Source organism: Piliocolobus tephrosceles, chromosome 1 (genome assembly GCF_002776525.5).
Source record: "Piliocolobus tephrosceles isolate RC106 chromosome 1, ASM277652v3, whole genome shotgun sequence".
NCBI lineage: Eukaryota > Metazoa > Chordata > Mammalia > Primates > Cercopithecidae > Piliocolobus > Piliocolobus tephrosceles.
In genome coordinates, this window is record NC_045434.1 from 91406277 (window position 1) to 91427370 (window position 21094).

Consider the following 21094-nt stretch of genomic DNA (forward strand, 5'->3'; position numbering starts at 1 on the left):
ATGCCCAGCTAATTTCTGTACTTTTTGTAGATAGGGTCTTACTATGTTGCCCAAGCTGGTCTTAAGCGACCCTCCTGCCTTGGCCTCCCATTTGGCCTTAAATAATCAACTTAAACCCTTAATGATCACAGATCACTAGCTGTCCACTTCTCAGGGTTTCTTGTCCTAGCTGCTGTTGGCACATGGATTTTTTTTTTTTTTTTTTGGAGACAGGGTCTCATTCTATTGCCCAGGCTGGAGCGTAGTGGTACTTGCTGCATTCTCAAACTCCTGGCTCCAAGAGATCGCCCAGCCTCAGCCTCCTGAGTACCTGGATAATTTCTGAATTTTTTTGAAAGTGGTGGGGGTCTTGCTATGCTGCCCAGGCTAGTCTTGAACTCCCGGGTTCAAGTGATCCTGCTGCCTCAGCCACCCAAAGTGTTGGAATTACAGGTGTGAGCCACCATGCCCAGTCAGGACATGGATACCTTTTGAACAGGGCAACCCTGATCACTGCAATAAGCATTCAATTTCTCAACAGGGTAAATCTGAGTTGCTAAAATCAACCAAACTTAGGTAAGGAAATAGAATAGGGGGACAGAAAGATAAGAATGACTATCTTGTGAACTATTATTAAGTTTGTCTAGATTGCGGGCTATAGACACAGCAAGTTGAGAAGGTAGAAATACAGAAAAAGAAGCCACTAGAGGGAGAAAAGAGCCTTTCATTCTCTAACCCCGAATATGAGGAGTAACGGTTAGGCCTGAATAAAGTGTCTGCATTCTTTTTTTTGAGATGCAGTCTGGCTCTGTAGCCCAGGCTGGAGTGCAATGGTGCGATCTCGGCTCACTGGAACCTCCATCTCCTGGGTTCAAGCGATTCTCCTGCCTCAGCCTCCCCAGTAGCTGGGAATACAGGTACCCAGCACCGCGCTTGGCTAATTTTTTTTTGTATTTTTAGTAGAGATGGGGTTTCACTGTTTTGGCCAGGCTGGTCTCAAACTCCTGACCTCGTGATCTGCCTGCCTCTGCCTCCCAAGTGTTGGGATTACAGGCGTGAGCCACTGTGCCCGGCCTGAATTCATTTTTAAAGTGTGATTTACTTCTCGTATCTATATTCCTTTATACTCCCTGTCTATGATTAACAGGGGCAATTTTGGGTGGGCAGATCACTTGAGGCCAAAAGTTTGAGACCAGCCTGGCCAACATGGAGAAACCCTGTTTCTACTAAAAATACAAAAATTAGCCGGGCATGGTAGTACATGCCTGTAATGTCAGCTATTCAGGATGCTGAGGCACAACAATCACATGAACCTGGGAGGCAGAGGTTGCAATGAGCCAAGATTGCACTATACTCCAGCCTGGGTGACAGAGCAAGACTCTGTCTCAAACAAATTAAAAATCAATCAATCAATCAATCAATCAATCAATCATGGGTAATTTTGGAATCTGGGAGATTTTTCATTCAGAAGCTCTTTCTATTCTGGTCCTAGTTGGATACATATATTACAGGTTATTTCTAAGGTAACAAATTCTTCCTTGCTCAAATGAGTGCCACTTACTGCTTAGGAACTACCCGCCCAGTGACAAGACAAACAGAAACATTACTGGATGGAGATTTGGGAATTTTTTTTTTTTTTTTTTTGAGACGGAGGCTCGCTCTGTCGCCCAGGCTGGAGTGCAGTGGCGCGATCTCGGCTCACTACAAGCTCCGCCTCCCGGGTTCCCGCCATTCTCCTGCCTCAGCCTCCCGAGTAGCTGGGACTACAGGCGCCCGCCATCTCGCCCGGCTAGTTTTTTGTATTTTTAGTAGAGACAGGGTTTCACCGTGTAGACCAGGATGGTCTCGATCTCCTGACCTGGTGATCCACCCGTCTCGGCCTCCCAAAGTGCTGGGATTACAGGCTTGAGCCACCGCGCCCGGCCGAGATTTGGGAATTATATGCCATTTATCAGGAAGTTATATCTGAGAACAACTTTAAATGATTATTTTATTCCCAGATATAAACACACTGGTATTAGGTAGATAGCACAGATAAGGCAAAGCCAAAGTCTCTCTCTTGTTTGAGTCGGAGTCTTGCACTGTCACCCGTGCTGGAGGGCAATGGTGCAATCTCGGCTCACTGCAACCTCCTCTGAGGTTTAAGTGACTCTCCTGCCTCCCGAGTCGCTGGAATTACATGTGCCCACCACCACATCTGGCTAATTTTTTGTATTTATAATAGAGATGGGGTTTCACTATGTTGGCCAGACTGGTCTCAAACTGCTGACTTCGTGATCCGCCCGCCTCAGCCTCCCAAAGACCTGGGATTACAGCATGAGCCACCACGCCCAGCCTCTTTTCTTGTATTTATTTTTGCTTTTATTTTTTGAGACAGGGTCTCACTCTGTCACCCAGGCTGGAGTGCAGTGGTGCAATCGTTCATGGCTCACTAAAGTCTCAAATCTGCTAGGCCCAAGGGATCCTCCCACCTCAGTCTCCTGAGTAGCTAATTGTTAAATTTTTTGTAGAGAAGGGGTCTCCCTATGTTACTAAGGCTGGTCTTAAACTTCTAGGCCCAAGTGATTCTCCTGCCTTGGCCTCCCAAAGTGCTAGGATTACAGGCGTGAGCCATCATGCCCTGCCTCTTTCCTCAATTTTCAAAAACTAATGAGCTAGGATTCTGGCCTCATTTGTTAAACATTCCAAGACAGAAATTATTTTGCTCTTTTCCTAAACATACATGTAATTTACAACATTGGCGGTAGTTAAGTATGAACTCCTACCTATTAGAGAGATATTATTAAAAGACCCACTTGCTGTGACATCACTTGTGACTTAGTCTGGCATATTCTCAGAAGCTATAAAGCTCTTAATCTCGAGACCATCCTGGCTAACACGGTGAAACCCCGTCTCTACTAAAAATACAAAAACTAGCCGGGCGAGGTGGCGGGCGCCTGTAGTCCCAGCTACTCGGGAGGCTGAGGCAGGAGAATGGCGTAAACCCGGGAGGCGGAGCTTGCAGTGAGCTGAGATCCGGCCACTGCACTCCAGTCCGGGCCACAGAGCGAGACTCCGCCTCAAAAAAAAAAAAAAAAGCTCTTAATCCTTATCTCAGTAGTAAAAACAACTAAGCTGAGAACTGCCGTGTCTCTCTAGAATTCCAAAACATTAGCAGCGTTGGTTTCATACATACTTTATTTCACAGGTATCATAACTTGACCAACTGATGGTAAAATAAGATATTTAGGTTATTATGACATGGCTATTATGCTAAGAACTTCTCTTGCCTTCTGCTTTCAAATTCTTTCATCTTTTCTTGCTAGAGATGAGGGACCACTACATTGCCCAGGCAGATCTCAAATTCTTATACTCAAGCATCCTCCCACTTTGGCCTCCCAAAGTGCTGGGAATACAGGCATGCACCATTGCACCCAGCCCTCTCCTCCTTTTATTACTATCAAAGAAACTATGGTTCTCCTTGCTGGGAATGTATCAGTTTTGCTCACTGTTGGTTTTTGTTTTTGTTTTTTTTTCTTTTGAGACAGGGTCTTGGTCTGTCGCCCAGGCTGGGAGTGCAGTGGTGCAATCTCTGCTCACTACAACTCCGCCTCCTGGGTTCAAGCGATTCTCCTGCCTCCCTTCCAAGTAGCCAGGATTACAGGCACCTGCCACCACGCCTGGCCAATTTTTGTAATTTTACTAGAGATGGGGTTTCACCATGTTGGCCAGGCTGGTCTCGAACTCCCGACCTCAGATGATCCTCCTGCCTTGGCCTCCCAAATTGCTGGGATTACAGGTGTGAGTCACTGTGCCCAGTAGTCTTGTTCATTATTATACAACATCTCAGGGCTAAATGGAAATAACTGTCAGTATATCTGGAGTCCCAAGCTTCCAGAGGATTGTGTTTCAAAAGATCACCCCATGTTGGGTACAGCGGCCCATGCCTAATAGTCCCAGCTACTCAGGAAGCCAAGTGGGGAGGACTACTTGAGCTCAGGAATTTGAGGAAACAGTGCACAATAGTGCTTGTGAACAGCCAATGCATGTCAGCCTGGGCAACAGAGCAACATCCCATCTCTTTAAACGATTTTTAAAAATCACCCCAAAATAACATTTTTTAAAAAATTGTTGGGTTTGGCTGGGCATGGTGGCTCATGCCTGTAATCCCAGCACTTTGGGAGGCCAAGGTGAGTGAATCACAAGGTCAGGAGATAGAGGCCAGGTGAAACCCCATCTCTACTAAAAATACAAAAATTAGCTGGTGTGTAGTCTCAGCTACTTAGGACGCTGAGGCAGGAGAATCATGTGAACCCAGGAGACGGAGGTTGCAGTGAGCCGAGATTGTGCCACTGCACTCCAGCCTGGCCAATAGAGCGAGACTCCGTCTTAAAAAAAAAAAAAAAAAATGGGTTTTCAGGAAGTCTGACTTTTTAACATATACTGTATCTATCTGCAGTATAATACAATTCCAATAGCACTAATGAGATCTTACCAAAATGTTTACAGAAGGAGCAGGACTGAAAACAGGAAAAAAAAAAAAACTGTGTTAACAAAGTTTCTATGAAAAATGTTGGGCCCGGCATGGTGGCTCATGCCTGTAACCCCAGCACTTTAGAAGGCGAAGGTGGGCAGATCACTTGAGTGCAGGAGTTAGAGATCAGCCTGGGTGACACAGCAAAACCTCGTCTCTACTAAAAATACAAAACAGTTAGCCAAGTACAGGGGCACACGCCCGTAGTCCCAGCTACTTGGGAGGCTGAGGCAGGAAGATTGCTTGAGCCTGGGAGGTGGAGGTTGCAGTGAGTGGAGATCATGCCACACTGCACACCAGCCAGGGCGACAGAGTGAGACCGTGTCAGGAAAAGGAAAGGGAAGGAAAGGAAAGAAAAATGCATTTAAGAGTTCCAATTTGGGATGTGAAGAATCCACCTAACATTTCTTTAACCCTTTGTCCCCAATGAAGTAGGGTAAGTTAATTGCTCCAGAAGGGTAAGAGTGATTATAAAAGCAAGTAGGTTACTCAGGTTCATGATCTCATTCACCTACGTCCTTTTCTTTCAAGCAATCTAAAAATGAACCTATTTATATAATATTCTGCTGGCACTACCTATAAATTACAAGTATTTTTCTTCTCTTCAAGGACCTCTAGGGAATCTGCCTGAGGTTTCCTGAGAGTTTTTCGTTGTTCTTTTTGCTTTTTTTAAAAATTGAGATAAGAGTCTCACTCTGTCGCTCAGGTTGGAGTGTAGTGGCGCGATCTCAGCTCACTGCAACCTCTGCCACCAGGGTTCAACAATTCTCACACCTCAGCCTCCCAAGTAGCTAGGGACACAGGTGCATGCCACCACAGCTGGCTAATTTTTTCATATTTTTAGTAGAGACAAGATTTCACCACGTTGGCCAGGCTGGTCTCAAACTCCTGACCTCAGGTGATCCACCCACCTCAGCCTCCCAAAGTGCTGGGATGACAAGTGTGAGCCACTGCTTACTAAGAGTTTTTAAAGTTACTACCAAGAATAATGTTTGCTTGTGGAGTGTGGTTTAAAAAAATAATCCTCGGGGCCGGACGCAGTGGCTCAAGCCTGTAATCCCAGCACTTTGGGAGGCCTAGACGGGCGGATCACGAGGTCAGGAGATCGAGACCATCCTGGCTAACACGGTGAAACCCCGTCTCTACTAAAAAAATACAAAAAAAAAAAACTAGCCGGGCGAGGTGGTGGGCGCCTGTAGTCCCAGCTACTCGGGAGGCTGAGGCAGGAGAATGGCGTGAACCCGGGAGGCGGAGCCTGCAGTGAGCTGAGATCCAGCCTGGGTGACAGAGCGAGACTCTGTCTCAAAAAAAAAATCCTCGGACAAGACCAGTAAGGAGACATCAAAAGGTAGAGAAAGTAACATATGTAAGGTTATAACCATTCCTTTCTTCTTCATTCTCCATCAGTCCAGCTTTTTAGAGATTCTGCTTTGGATCAGTCCTACAACAAACTCAGCAAGGTCATTTGGAGGGCAACTGAACACTGAAGACTAATTCTCACAGCTATCAGCTGTTTCTGAACTATTTATAAACTGAATGTTTTTGGTTTTTTTTTTTCAGAGGGAGTCTCGCTTTGTCACCTAGGCTGCAGTGCAGTGGTGCAATCTCGGCTCACTGCAACCTCCGCCTTCTGGGTTCACACCATTCTCCTGCCTCAGCCTCCCGAGTAGCTGGGACTACAGGCACCTGCCACCACGCCTGGCTAAGTTTTTGTATTTTTAGTAGAGATGGTGTTTCACCGTGTTAGCCAGGATGGTCTCGATCTCCTGACCTCGTGATCCGCCCGCCTCGGCCTCCCAAAGTGCTGGGATTACAGGCGTGAGCCACTGCACCCAGCCTAAACTGAATGTTTTAAAAGCTAGGGTTGGCTGGGTGTGGTGGCTCACATCTATAATCCCAGCACTTTGGGAGGCAGAGGTGGGAAGATCATCTGAGGTCAGGAGTTCGAGACCAGCCAGGCTATCATGGTGAAACCCCATCTCTACTAAAAATACAAAATTAGCTGGGTGTGGTGGCATGCGCCTGTAATCCCAGCTACTCATGAGAGTAGAGAGGCAAGAGAATCACTTGAACCCGGGAGGTGGAGGGTGCAGTGAGCCGAGACCATACCATTGCACTCAGGCTGGGCAAAAAGAGTGAAACTCCAACTCAAGAAAAAAACACACACACACACACACAAACTAGGGTTATAGGCTGGGTGTGGTGGCTCATGACAGTAGTCCCAGCACTCTGGGAGGCCAATGTGGGAAGATCACCTGAGGCTGGGAGTTTGAGACCGGCCTGGGCAACATAGTGAGACTCTGTCTCTACAAAAGTATTCAAAATTTAGCTGGGTGTGATGATGCACACCTTCAGTCCCAGCTACTTGGGAGGCTAGGGCGGGAAGATAACCTGAGCTTAGGAGTTGGTGGTTACAATGAGCTATGATCATGCTACTGCACTCAAGACTGTGTAACAAAGTGGGATCCTATCTTAACAAAAAGAAAAACTGGGCGGGGACCGGGGCGCACGCCCGTAATCTGGCACTTTGGGGGGCGAAGGAGGGAGGATCACTTGAGCTCAGGAATTTGAGACCAGCCTGGGTAATATGGCAAAAACCCATTTCTACAAAAATACAAAAATTAGACGGGCATGGTGGGATGTGCCTGTAGTCCCAGCTACTCAGGGGTGGGGTGTGAGTTGGGGTTGACGTGGGAAGATCGCTTGAATCCAGCGGGTCACGCCACTCACTACACACCAGCCTGGGCAACAGAGCGAGACCCTGACTCAAAAAAAAAAAAAAAAAAAAAAAAACCAAAAAACAAAACCAACCACAACCACCAAAAAAACTCATAAAAAACAAAAAGAAAAAAAAAAACCCAAACTAGGGTTATCTACACTATGATTCACTGCACAGGTAGACTCAACCATTGGCCAGATCCAGGTATCTCTCCTTACTGCGTGCTCTACAGTTTCAAGTACTCAACCTTGAGAGACACCAGAAAAAAAGGCCTGGGAAAACATGTTTGCGTGTGTGAGTGAGTGAGAGAGAGAGTAACATACATGTACAAATGAATGTATACGTATATGGGGGAGCTGGGGGAAGTGGTACAGATACAGCAAGAATGCAGAGACTTACCACATGAAGATAATTTGCTTTCTGACACAAGAAAAGCTAGGCCTACATTTTTGGATGCAATAAAAGCTGGGACTCCACAATACATCCTAAAATTCCTGGAATTATCTGACAAAAAGACTATTTTTCTCCTCATTAAGATGGCCATGAAGATTAAACTGAAGGTATCTATGAACTCATTTCCATTTGGCCTATCAGCTCTCTAGTGCCCCCTTTATCTAAAAATGACCATTTTTTCTCTTAAGAGTAAGAACTATGATTCTCTGTAGGCTAAGCAGTTTTTGAGGCACCTGGTTTCATTTGGAAATAAAATGAACTTATGGTCAAACTCGATGATGTATCTTCTTTTAAGAATCTTTAGGAATTCATTCCATTTTCATAGGCTTTATGAGATGACCCTATCCCTGGAGGCAGTTGAACTGAGCCATACCTCCGTCTAGCACTCATATCCACAGGCTCATCATTGATGTTTTCTTTGCCTGGCCTTCCAGCAGTCCTGTTATCTCCATGAGGCCTGAGATTCCCATTAAGTTTTTCTTCATAGCCCTTGACACCACTGCCATCCTGTTTGGTGGGTAACTCATGTGGCACCTCAAGATTTGCCAAATCCTTCCTTTTGAGCAATGCCAACATTTTCAGACGTTCCATGGCCTCGTGCCCCTCCATTTTGAGTCGCTTTGCCAGGACATCATCTCGCTCATCTGCTGGGTCCAAGCTCCGCTTCAACAGATTCAAGCGAAGAGCATCTTCTGTCATTCGATCCATCCTATGGAAAGAAAACTACAAGTAAGATCAGAATAAAGTCCCTTAAATAGTATATTTCTAAAAAGGTGGGATGGTAAAGTTACTAACAAGAATCTCTCTTTCTCTCTCTCTCTCTCTCTCTCTCACACACACACACACACACACACACACACACACAGTTCAAAGTTAACTAAGCTAATGTTCTAATATTGTCCTAGAACATCTATATTAAAGGAGATTTCTCCATTCAACCTCAGCAATTTAAGTAAACTTAAATTTACATAAGTGAGGCCTGTTGATATTTGCCCTGAATTCTACATGGATACAGACTGAAAATATATATATATTTTTTAGCTTTTATTTTACGTTCAAGGGTACATGTGCAGGTTTGTTACATAGGTAAACTGCATGTTACCAGGGTTAGCAGATTCAAAATCTGAAGAAGCTTAAGATGCTTTTTAAAATGAAGGACTTAGGTGGTTAGCCTGATTAAGAAGCACTATTTTTTTCTTTACTCATGAAGCAAAATTGTTAATGATAAGCTAATTAATCATTATCTTCCCTTTTCACTTTGATTTTTTTTACACTAACAAAATCTAAATGTAGGCCAAGCATGGTGGCTCAACTTATATTCCCAGCTCCTCCAGAGGCTAAGGTGGGAAGACTGCTTGAGCCCAGGAGTTCAAGACCAGCCTGAGAAAAATCGTGAGACCCCATCTCTACAAAAAAATTAAAAATCTGTCAGGCATGGTGGCACATGCCTGCAGTCCCAGCTACTTGGGAGCCTAAGGTGGGAGGATTGCTTGAGACCAGGAGGTTGAGGCTGCCGTGAGCCTGATCGCCCCACTGAACTCCAGCTGGGGTAATACAGTGAGGCTCTGTCTTAAGAAACAAACAACAAAAAATCTAAATGCAAATTCAGATTTAGATTTTCTCCAACACTTTCAAATCCAGGGTTGTTGTCCTGGTAGGAAACAGTAAAGATAAAGTAGTAAGAAAATCTTTTAAGTCAAAGAAACACAGGTTAAAATTGCTACTTACGTTAACCAGGTCAAGTACTTAGTAAGTTACTTTACCTTCCCAAGTTTCAATTTCATTTGTAAAAATGGAGTGCTTAAAATTTTCTTCTATTCCAGGGCTGGGTGCAGCAGCTCACACCTATAATCCCAGCACTGGGCTGAGGCGGGTGGATCACAAGGTCAGGAGTTCAAGACCAGCCTGGCCAAGATGGTGAAACCCCATTTCTACTAAAAATACAAAAACTTAGCCAGGTGGGGTGGCGGGTGCCTGTAATCCCTGCTACTTGGGAAGCTGAGGCAGAGAATTGATTGAACCCAGGAAGTGGAGGTTGCAGTGAGCTGAGATCTCGCCATTGCACTCCAGCCTGGGCAACAGAGGGAGGGAGGGAGGGAGGGATAAAATAAAAAAGATTATTTTCCAGTTGCAATTAAAAAAAAAAAAAGAAACAGGGGCTGGGTGCAGTGGCTCACACTTGTAATCCCAGCACTTTGGGAGGCTGAGGTAGGTAGATCACTTGAGGTCAGGAATTCGAGACCAGTCTGGCCAACATGGTGAAACCCTGTCTCTACTAAAAATACCAAAATTAGGCATGGCGGCACTTTCATGTAGTCCCAGCTACCTGAGAGGCTGAGGCATGAGAATCACTTGAACCTGCAAGGTGGAGGTTGCAGTGTGCAAAGATTTCACCACTGCATTCCAGCCTGGGTGTGACAGAGTGAAACTCTGTCTCAAAACAAAAACAAAACAAAACCAAAAAATGAAACACACACCCTTTATTATTTATTTATTTATTTGAGATGGAATCTTGTTCTGTCACCAGGCTGGAGTGGAGTGGTGAGATCTCAGCTCACTGCAACCTCCGCCTCCTAGGTTCAAGTGATTCTCCCGCCTCAGCCTCCCAAGTAGCTGGGACTACGGGTGTGTGCCACCATGTCCAGCTAATTTTTGTATTTTAGTAGACGGGGTTTCACTACGTTAGCCAGGATCATAGCGATCTCTTGACCTTGCGATCTGCCCGCCTCGGCCTCCTAAAGTGCTGGGATTACAGGCATTAGCCACCATGCCAGGCCTGTTTTTATTTTTATTTTTGAGAGATAGGGTCTCACTCTATCACCCAGGGTAGGGTGCAAGTGGCACAATCATAGCTTATTGCAGCTTCAAACTCTAGGGCTCAAACAATCCTCCACGCCTCAGCCTCCTGAGTAGCTAGAGACGCATGCCACTACACTGGGCTAACTTTTCAGTTTTTTGTAGGACAAGGTCTCACTATGCTGCCCAGGCTGGTCTGGAACTCCTGGGCTCAAATGATCCTCCTGCCTCAGTCTCTCAAAGTGCTGGGGATTACAGACAGAAACCCACCTTTTAGAGACAAGAGAAAAGTCAGAACCCAAACTTCTGAATTTTGTGGTATTGTTTTTTAATTCCTTCTCTTTTTAAAGAATAGCTTTAGCAGCCATAAAAAAGAATGAGTTCATGTCCTTTGCAGGGAAGTGGATGAAGCTGGAAGCCATTAATCTCAGCAAACTAACAAAGGAACAGAAAACCAAACACTGCATGTTTTCACTCGTAAGTGGGAGTTGAACAATGAGAACACATGGACACAGGAAGGGGAACATCACACACCTGGGTCTGTCGGGAGGTGGGAGGCAAAAGGAGGGAGAGCATTAGGACAAGTACCTAATACATGTGGGGCTTAAAACCTAGATGACGGGTTGATAGCTGCTGCAAACCACCATGGCACATGTATACCTATGTAATAAACCTTCAGTTTCTGTGCATGTATCCCATAACTTAAAGTAAAATAAAATAAAATAAAAAGAAGAGCTTTACTGAGATATAATTCACATATCATACAATTTACCTATGTACAGTGTACAATTCCATGACGTTTAGCATATTCAAAGCTGTGCAACTATCATCATAATCAACTTTAGAACATTTTTATCACACTTCACCTCCCAATTTACTTCTGAAAAATATCTTCAGATGGAGGCCAGGCGCGGTGGCTCAAGCCTGTAATCCCAGCACTTTTTGGGAGGCCGAGACGGGCGGATCACGAGGTCAGGAGATTGAGACCATCCTGGGTAACACGGTGAAACCCCGTCTCTACTAAAAAATACAAAAAACTAGCTGGGCAAGGTGGTGGGCGCCTGTAGTCCCAGCTACTCGGGAGGCTGAGGCAGGAGAATGGCATAAACCCGGGAGGCAGGGCTTGCAGTGAGCTGAGATCCGGCCACTGCACTCCAGCCTGGGCGACAGAGCGAGACTCCGTCTCAAAAAAAAAAAAAAAAAAAAAAAAAAAATCTTCAGATGGAGTGACTAGAAAGTGGAGTGCTTCAGAACACCCCCCAACTCTATAGTTAACAATGTCTTCAGTACTTCAATCAGCACTATATAACTGAGAGTAGTAACTGGGCATACTATGGTAAGTTGGGGAGGGTAGGAAAAGTCTGCCACTCAACTGATTATATACCTAGATGAAGTAAGTATAGCCATGCCTCATTTTATTGCATTTCACTTTATTGTGCTTTGCAGATACTGTGTGAAAGGAAGACAAGGCCAGGCACAGTGGCTCACACCTGTAATCCCAGCACTTTGGGAAGCCAAGGCGGGCGGATCACTTGAGGTTACGAATTCGAGACCAGCCTGGCCAACATGGTGAAACCCTGTCTCTACTAAAAATACAAAAATCAGTCGGGTGTTGTGGCATACGCCTGTAATCCCAGCTATTTGGGAGGCTGAGGCAGGAAGATCGCTTGAACTTGGGAGGCAGAGATTTCAGTGAGCCAAGATCGTGCCACTGCACTCCAATCTGGGCAACAAGAGCAAGACTGTCTCAAACAACAACAACAAACAACAACAACAAAAAACGAATGCTTGCGGTAACCCTGTATTAAGCAACCCTAATGGTATCATTTTTCTAACAGCATGTTCTCACTCTGTCTCTGTGTTACATTTTGGTAATGATCAGTATCTTTAATATTACTATTTTAATAATTTTGTGGCACCATGAACTGTACTCAGAAGACAGCAAACTTAATAAACGTTGTGTGTGTTCTGACTGTTCCACAGACTGGCTGTTCTCCCATCTCTCTCTTTCTCCAGCTTCTTTACTATGAGACACAACAATATTGATGTTAGACCAATTATTAACCCTACAACGGTCTCTAAGTGTTCAACTGAAAGGAATAGTCATACGTTTCTCACTTTAAATCAAAAGCTAGAAATGATTAATCTCAGCGAGGAAGGCTTGTTGAAAACCAAGATGGGCTAAAAGCTAGCCCTCTTGCATGTAACAGCCAATTGTGGCCGGGTGTGGTGGCTCACGCCTGTAATCCCAGCAGTCTGGGAGGCCGAGGTGGGCGGATCACGAGGTCAGGAGTTCGAGACCAGCCTGGCCAACACGGTGAAATGCCATCTCTACTAAAGATACAAAAAATTAGCCAAGCATGGTGGCATGTGCCTGTAATCCCAGCTACTCAAGAGGATGATGTAGGACAATCACTTGAACCCGGGAGGCGGAGGTTGCAGTGAGCCAAGATCACGCCATTGCACTCCAGGCTAGGCGACAGGGCGAGACTCTGTCTCAAAAAAAAAAAAAAAAAAAAAAAAAAGGTTAGCCAAGTTGTGAATGCAAAGAAAAAATTCCTGAAGGAATTATTAAAAGTGCTACTCCAGTGAACACACAAATAATGGCAAAGTACAAAGGCCTTACTGGCAATATGGAGAAAGTTTTAATGCACTGGCAAGATCAAACCAGCCACAACATTCCTTTAAGCCAAAGCCTAATTCAGAATCAGGCCCTAACTCTCTTCAATTCTGTGAAGGCTGGGAGAGGTGAGGAAGCTGCAGAAGAAAAGCTGGAAACTAGCAGAGGCTGGTTCATGAGGTTTAAGAAGTCATGCCATAACACAAAAGTACAAGGTACAGCAGTAGCCAAGTCCTGATGTAGAAGCTAACGCAAGTTATCCATAAGATCTAGCTGAGATAACCCACAAAGGTGACACATTAACAGTATATTATTTTCCCTTTTTAAAATTTTCTAATTTTTATTTTAGATTTAAGGGATACATGTGTAGGTTTATTAAATGGATATATTGCATAATTCTGGGGTTTGGGCTTTTACTGAACCCATCACCCAAGTAGCTAACATAGTACCCAATGGGTAGTTTTTCAACCCTTATCCTCTACTCCATTCCTCCCCTTTTTAGAGTACTCAGTATCTACTGTATTCATCTGTAAGTCCAAATGAACAGTACATTTTCAATGTAAACAAAATAGCCTTCTACTGGAAGACTTTCATAGAGAGATGTTAATACCAGGCTCCAAAGCTTCAAAAGACAGGCTGACTCTCTTGTTAGAGGCTAATATGGCTGGTGACTTTAAATTGAAGTCAGTGATCATTTACCATTCCAACAATTCTAGGGCCCTTAAGAATTACGTTAAATAAACTGGGCATAGTAGTGCACACCAGTAGTCTCAGCTATGTGGTAGGCTGAGGCAGCAAGGTTGCCTGAGCTCAGAATTTTGAGGCTGTAGAACACTATGACTGCACCTGTGAATAGCCACTGTACTCCAGCCTGGACAACACAGCAAGACTCCATCTCTTAGGAAAAAGGTAAGAATTAGGCTAAATCTACTCTGCCTGTACTCTCTCAATGGAACAATGACGTCTGGATGACAGCACATCTGTTTACAGTATGGTTTACTGAATATTTTAAGCTCATGGCTGAGATCTACTGCTCAGAAAAAAGATCCCTTTCAAAATATTACTGCTCATTGACAATGCACCCAGTCACCAAGAGCTCTGATGGAGACGAACAAGGAGATTAATGTTGTTTTCATGTGGCTAACACAACCATTCTATAGACCATGAATCAAGGAGTAATTCTGACTTTCAAGTCTTCCCATGTAAGAAACATTGCTGGGCCACCATGGTGGCTCATGCCTGTAATCCCAGCACTTTGGGAGGCCGAGGCAGGTGGATCACCTAAGGTCAGGAGTTCAAGATCAGTCTGACCAACATGGTGAAACCCCATCTCTACTAAAAATACAAAATCAGGCATGGCAGCACATGTCTGTAATCCCAGCTACTTGGAAGGGTGAGGCAGGAGAATCGCTTGAACCTGAAAGGGGGAGGTGGCAGTAAGCCAAGATCATGCCACCACCCTCCAGCCTGGGCAACAAGAGCAAAACTCAGTCTCAAAAAAAAAAGAAAAAGAAAGAAAAAGAAATATTAATATATTTTAGGCCAGGCATGGTGGCTCACACATGTAATTCCAGTGCTTTCAAGGCCAAGGTGGGAAGATCACTTGAGTCCAGGAGTTTGAGACTGGCCTAGGCAACACAGCAAGACCCTGTCTCTATACAAATAAAAATTTTAAAAACCTCCTGGAAATTATTTACCATTGCAGGAGGAAGCAAAACTATCAACATTTTTCTTTATGGTGCGATCTCGGCTCACAGCAACCTCTACCTCCCAGTTCAAGCAATTCTCCTGCCTCAGTCTCCCGAGTAGCTGGGATAACAGGCATGTGCCACCCCAGGCCCAGATAATTTTGTATTTTCAGTAGAAACAGAGTTTCTCCATGTTGGTCAGGCTGGTCTCGAACTCCCGACCTCAGGTGATTCGCCTGCCTCGGCTTCCCAAATTGCTGGGATTACAGGCATGAGCCACCACGCCCAGCCTAAAACTATCAACATTAACAGGAATTTGAAAGAAGTTGATTATAACTTTCACAGATGACCTTTGATAGGTTCAAGGTTTCAATGGAAGAAATGACCGCAAAAGTGGTAGAAACAGCAAGAAAACTACAATTAGAAGGGAGCCTGGGCAAGGCACAGTGGCTCATGCCTGTAATCCCAGCACTTTGGGAGGCTGAGACACAAGGATCACTTGAGCTCAGGAGTTTGAGACCAACCTGGACAACAAAGTGAGACCCCATCTCTACAAAAAATAAAAAAAAAAAATTAGCTGGGCACAGTGGCATGCACCTCACTCAGGAGGGTGAGGTGAGAGGATTGCATGAGCCCAGGAGTTTGAGGTTACAATGAGCTATGATCATGCCACTGCACTCGAGCTTGGGTGACAGACCACAACTGAGTCTCTTTAAAAAGCAAAAACAAACAAACAAACAAAATTTGAATGGATAAGGAATTGCTTCTTATAGATGAAATTGGTTTTCATCTTATAGATGAAAGAAAGTAGTTTCTTGAGATGGAATCTACTCCTGGTAAGATGCTGTGAACACTGTTGAAATGACACCAGAAGATTTAGAATATTCCATAAACTTAAGTTGACAAAGCAGCAGCAGGGTTTGAGAGAAATGACGCCAATGTTGAAAGTAGTTCTACTGTGGATAAAATGGTATCAAAGAGTACCACATGCTACATGAAAATCTTCCACGAAAGGAGAGCCAATCCATGTGGCAAACTTCATCATCTTATTTTAAGAAACTGCCAGGTTGGGCAGGCACAGTGGCTCACGCCTATAATCTCAAAAAAAATAAAAAATAAAAAATTGCCAGGTTACCCCAACCTTCAGCAACCACCACGCTAATGGGTGAGCAGTCATCCACATGGAGGCAAGACACTCTACCAGCTAAAAGATAATGACAACGACTTACTGAAGGTTCAGATGATTGTTAGCACTTTTTAGCAAGAAAGCCTTTTTATTTAAGATGTATACACTGTTTTTTTAGACATAATCCTATTGCACTTAATAGACTACAGCATAGTGTAAACATAACTTTTTTTTTTTTCTAAGACAGAGTCTCACTCTGTCACCCAGGCTGGAGTGAAGTGGTGCGATCTTGGCTCACCGCAACTTCTGCCTCCCGGGTTCAAGTGATTCACCTGCCTCAGCCCCGAGTCACTGGGACTACAGGTGCGTGCCACCACGCCGAGTTAATTTTTGTATTTTTCGTAGAGACGGAGTTTCACCATGTTGGCCAGGATGGTCTCGATCTCTTGACCTCGTGATCCACCCGCCTCAGCCTCCCAAAGTGCTAGGATTACAGGCGTGAGCCACCGCGCCTGGCCTAAACATAACTTATATTTTTTTATTATTATTATTATTTTTGAGACAGAGTCTTGCTCTGTTGCCCAGGCTGGAATGAAGTGGCATGATGTCAGTTCACTACAACCTCCACCTCCTGAGTTCAAGCGATTCTACTGCCTCAGCCTCCTGAGTAGCTGGAATTACAGGCGCATACCACCATGCCCAGCTAATTCTTGTATTTTTAGTAGAGACGAGGTTTCACCATGTTGACCAAGCTGGTCTCAAACTCCTGACTTCAAGCAATCCTCCCGCCTCAGCCTCCCAGAATATTGAGATTACAGGTGTGAGCCACCATGTCTGGCCTAAACATAACTTTTATATACACTGGGAAACCAAAAAATGTGTGTGACTTGCTTTATTGCAGTATTTGCTTTATTGTGGTGGTCTGGAATGGAACATACAAAATCTCTGAGGTATGTCTGTACTTTAGAAAAGTACACAGAAGCCGGGCGCGGTGGCTCAAGCCTGTAATCCCAGCACTTTGGGAGGCCGAGACGGGCGGATCACGAGGTCAGGAGATCGAGACCATCCTGGCTAACACGGTGAAACCCCGTCTCTACTAAAAACTACAAAAACTAGCCGGGCGACGTGGGGGCGCCTGTAGTCCCAGCTACTCGGGAGGCTGAGGCTGGAGAATGGCGTGAACCCAGGAGGCGGAGCTTGCAGTGAGCTGAGATCCGGCCACAGCACTCCAGCCTGGGTGACAGAGCGAGACCCCGTCTCAAAAAAAAAAAAAAAAAAAAAAAAAAGAAAAGTACACAGTAAGGCAGTGGCTTGTATATGTAATCCCAGTGACTCAAGAGGCTAAGGCAAGAGGATCACTGGAGGCTGTTTGAGACCAGCCTGGGAGACTCTAAAAAAAAAAAAATTTGTTATTATTATTTTTTGAGAAGGTCTCAGTCTGTCACCCAGGCTGGAGTGCAGTGGCACAATCTTGGCTCACTGAAACCTCTGCCTCCCAGGTTCAAGTGATTCTCATGCCTCAGCCTTCCAAGTAGCTGAGATTATAGGTGTTCACCACCACACTAGGCTAATTTTTGTATTTTTAGTAGAGACGAGGTTTCACCATGTTGGCTAGGCTGGTCTTGAACTCCTGACCTCAAGTGATCCACCCACCTTGGCCTCCCAAAGTGTTAGGATTACATGCATGAGCCACTGCACCCGGCCTAAAAAAATTAAAAAGAAAAAAAAAGAAAAAAATTAGCCGGGCATGGTGACTGAGGTGGGAAGATCATTTGAGCCCAGGAGTTTGAGGCTGCAGTGAGCTATGATGTACCACTCTACTCCACCCTGGGTGACAGAGCAAGACCCTGTCTCTTAAGTACACACAGCAAGATATACACATTTAAGTTGATATACTACAGTATTCTAAGTTTTGAGATATATTCATGAGCATTGATAGTATATGACAAAACAACAAAATTCAATAACCTAGAACTAGAGTTTGGGATGCCATCATTACCTTGGCTCCTTGAACTGTCATTATACAAACAGCTGAAAGTAAATCAAAAAATTTACCCTTACTATACATTAATGATTCAAGAAAGAAACTGACCCATCAGAGGCTGCGAGAAACCAGAACCCAGATATATGAATGTCTGAGGTAAGTCGTTCCTAATAGATAGCTTGAGAATTCTGACCAATCTGTCCACAGCTACTTGTCTTCACTAATCTATAAACCTCAACTTTATGCACTCACAACCATGCCTGCCTCAAAATCCAATGTAAAATGGACGAACTTTGAAAACATTATGCTGAGTAAAATAAACCAGACACAAAAGGATAAATATTGTATGGTTTCACATATATGAGACACCTAAAGATAGAAAGCATAATAGAGGACTGAGCATGGTGGTAAGTGCCTATAATTCTAGCTACTTGGGAGGCTGGGGTGGGAGGAATGCTTGAGCCTCAGGAGTTGACGACCAGCCTAGGCAACAGAGTAAGATGCCCTTATCTCAAAAACAGTAACAACAACAAAAACAAACAAAAAAACCCAAAACAAAACAAACAAACAAAAAAAAGTAGAATAGAGGTTTCCAGCTAAGGTAGAGGTGGGGAGTGGTGGTTGTTGAATGGGAACAGAGTCTCCGGGATGAAGAAGTAGTTCTGCAAGTAGATAGTGGTGATGGTTGCAAAACAATGTGAATGTACTTAAATCCACTGAATTATATACTTACAAATGGTTAAGATAGTAAATTTTACGTTACATATATTTTACCACAATAAAATTGCAAAAACAAAATCCAACATAACTATTATGAAAGGACACACATGATCTTTTTAGGGTGGTTGTAAATGTTTTTCTAAAATGGACTGTTGTGATGGTTGCAAAACTTCATAAATATACTAAAAAAAAATTCTACAGTTAAATTATGCCTTCATTATAAATTTGTAAAAATAATATTCACTGAAAATTTATCACATAAATATTCCTCTGCAAAAAAAAGAAAATTTTGTAAAATGAAGGTTGCACGTTGCCTTTTAATGCCTAACCAATCTTTTTTTGTTTCTTCTGTGATCCTAATAGTAACAGCTACTATTTCCTAACCACCCACTTAAAGCCAGACATGCTATTGGGCACTTTATCATGTATTCTTACTTAAATTTTTTTTTCTCCATTCCAGCTGGAGAAGAAACTTAGTTAAATCTTTTCAACAAGTTACTAAGTAGGTAGTATTGTTTCCACTTCACAGGTGCGAAGAGGTGTATCCCAGCTGCAAAGCTTTAGAGAGTAAATCTGGAATTACAACACAGGTCTAGCTCACTTCCACAATCTATTACACAGTACAACGCCCTTCTCAGAGCCAGACTTCTTAAGAAGCAAGTACTGTGTAATAAGTACTTCTTAAGAAGCAAGTATCTGCCCATCTATCCAACCATTCAGCCCACAAATATTAATCATATACTACGTGTCAAAGTCAGGCATTAGGAGTAAAGATTTTTAGAAAAAGACTAGGTTACTGTTTTCCAGAATTTCATTCCAGTAGAAGGATGTGCATATAACAAAAATACATACTTGGATGTTTACATGAACTCATTTTCTCTGCCTTTCTTTTGGTTTTGAGATGGAGTTTTTGCTCTGTTGCCCAGGCTGGAGTGCAATGGTGCAATCTCAGCTCACTGCAAAGAGACGTGCCCTGCCTCTTTTTTCTGAGTCTCACTCTGTCATCTAGGCTGGAGTACAGTGGTGCAATCATGGCTCACTGAAGCCTGGGCCCCTGGGTTCAAGCAACTCTCATGCCTCAGCCTCCTGAGTAGCTGGAACTACAGATGCGCGCCACCATGTGCATATTTTCTCTTTTACATTCACAGGAAGAACACAGAATTGGTAGGAGTTGGTGACTGAGATTTAGGGTCAGAGAAAAGGATTATTCCCTGGCTTCAGCTTTTGCCTTTGGGTGAATTTTCTCTTTACTGAAATGTGAGGATGAAAAGCCGTATATAAGAAGGCAGAGGCTGGGCACAGTGGCTCACGCCTGTAATCCTAGCACTTTGGGAGGCCGAGGATGGCAGATCACTTGAGACTGGGAGTTTGAGACCAGCCTGGCCAGCATGGCAAAAGCCTGTCCCTACTAAAAATACAAAAATTGCCAGGTGTGGTGGCGCATGCCTGTAATCCCAGCTACTCAGGTGGCTGAGGCATGAGCATCACTTGAACCTGGGAGGCAGAGGTTGCAATGAACTGAGATTAGGCCACTTCACTCCAGCCTGGGTGACAGAACAAGACCCTGTCTCAAAAAAAAAAAAAAGTTTAAGGAAGAGAGTAGTTGTGTCAAACAACTGTAGCAGAAAAAGAAAAATGTCCAAATTTAAACTTGCTGCTACACTCCTATAAGAAACAAGAATGCCAAATGAAATCACTCTACATTCATGCTTGTGAAGTTTCTGACAACATCAAACCAAAACCTGGATTTGCAGCAAAGACTTAAGAGGATCCTGAGAGGCAGACAGAGGACAGGGGAATGAAGAGGTTATTTGAACAAAATAAATTAACATACTGGAGTACCTGCTCTGTATAAGGCAATGTACAAGACTCTTTATATTTGTCCTTTGTTCTTCCATTTAATCACATCAGAGAACAGAAAAACCTAAATTGTTAGCTAGGTTGGAAAACCTCTAATTCTCAAAAATGATGAAAGTGAAGCCTATAGTTATATAATGTTACTTAAAAGTTTAAAGTAGCAATAGTCTAAAAGATCGTAAGATGGTTATGTTACCTATGAAAAGTTATCAGTATTTATAATGAACAAGAGATAACAATCCTTACAAAACAATAGTATTTAACACATAAAAAGTAAGTTTAAAAAACTGTTTTGAAGGCTGGGTGCAGTGGCTCACACCTGTAATCCCAGCATTTTGGGAGGCCAAAGCAGGCAGATCACTTGAGGTTAGAAGTATGAGACCAGCCTGACCAACATGTTGAGACCCCGTCTCTACTAAAAATACAAAAAATTAGCCAGGCATGATGACGGGTGCCTATAATCCCAGCTGCTTGGGAGGCTGAGGCAGGAGAATCCCCTGAACCTGGAAGGCGGAGGTTGCAGTGAGCTGAGATCATGCCATTGCACTCTAGACCTGGTGACAAAGCGAGAATCTGTCTCAAACAAAAAGCTGTTTTGGTTTAAAATTCCTAAGTAGAAATGAAAACATTTTCTTTCTT

At 43.8% G+C, this 21094-nt stretch overlaps 1 protein-coding gene across 2 annotated transcripts in view; it reads right to left on the reverse strand.

Annotated features, from left to right (window-relative positions):
• GATAD2B (GATA zinc finger domain containing 2B) overlaps nt 1-21094 on the reverse strand; it is a 124245-nt gene that overhangs the window by 16992 nt on the left and 86159 nt on the right. For both annotated transcript variants that reach the window (XM_023213809.3, XM_023213808.3), the window contains exon 2: nt 8038-8373. In XM_023213809.3, the coding sequence (XP_023069577.1) occupies nt 8038-8372 (335 nt within the window). In that variant the 5' untranslated portion in view covers nt 8373. The remainder of the gene's footprint in view (nt 1-8037; nt 8374-21094) is intronic.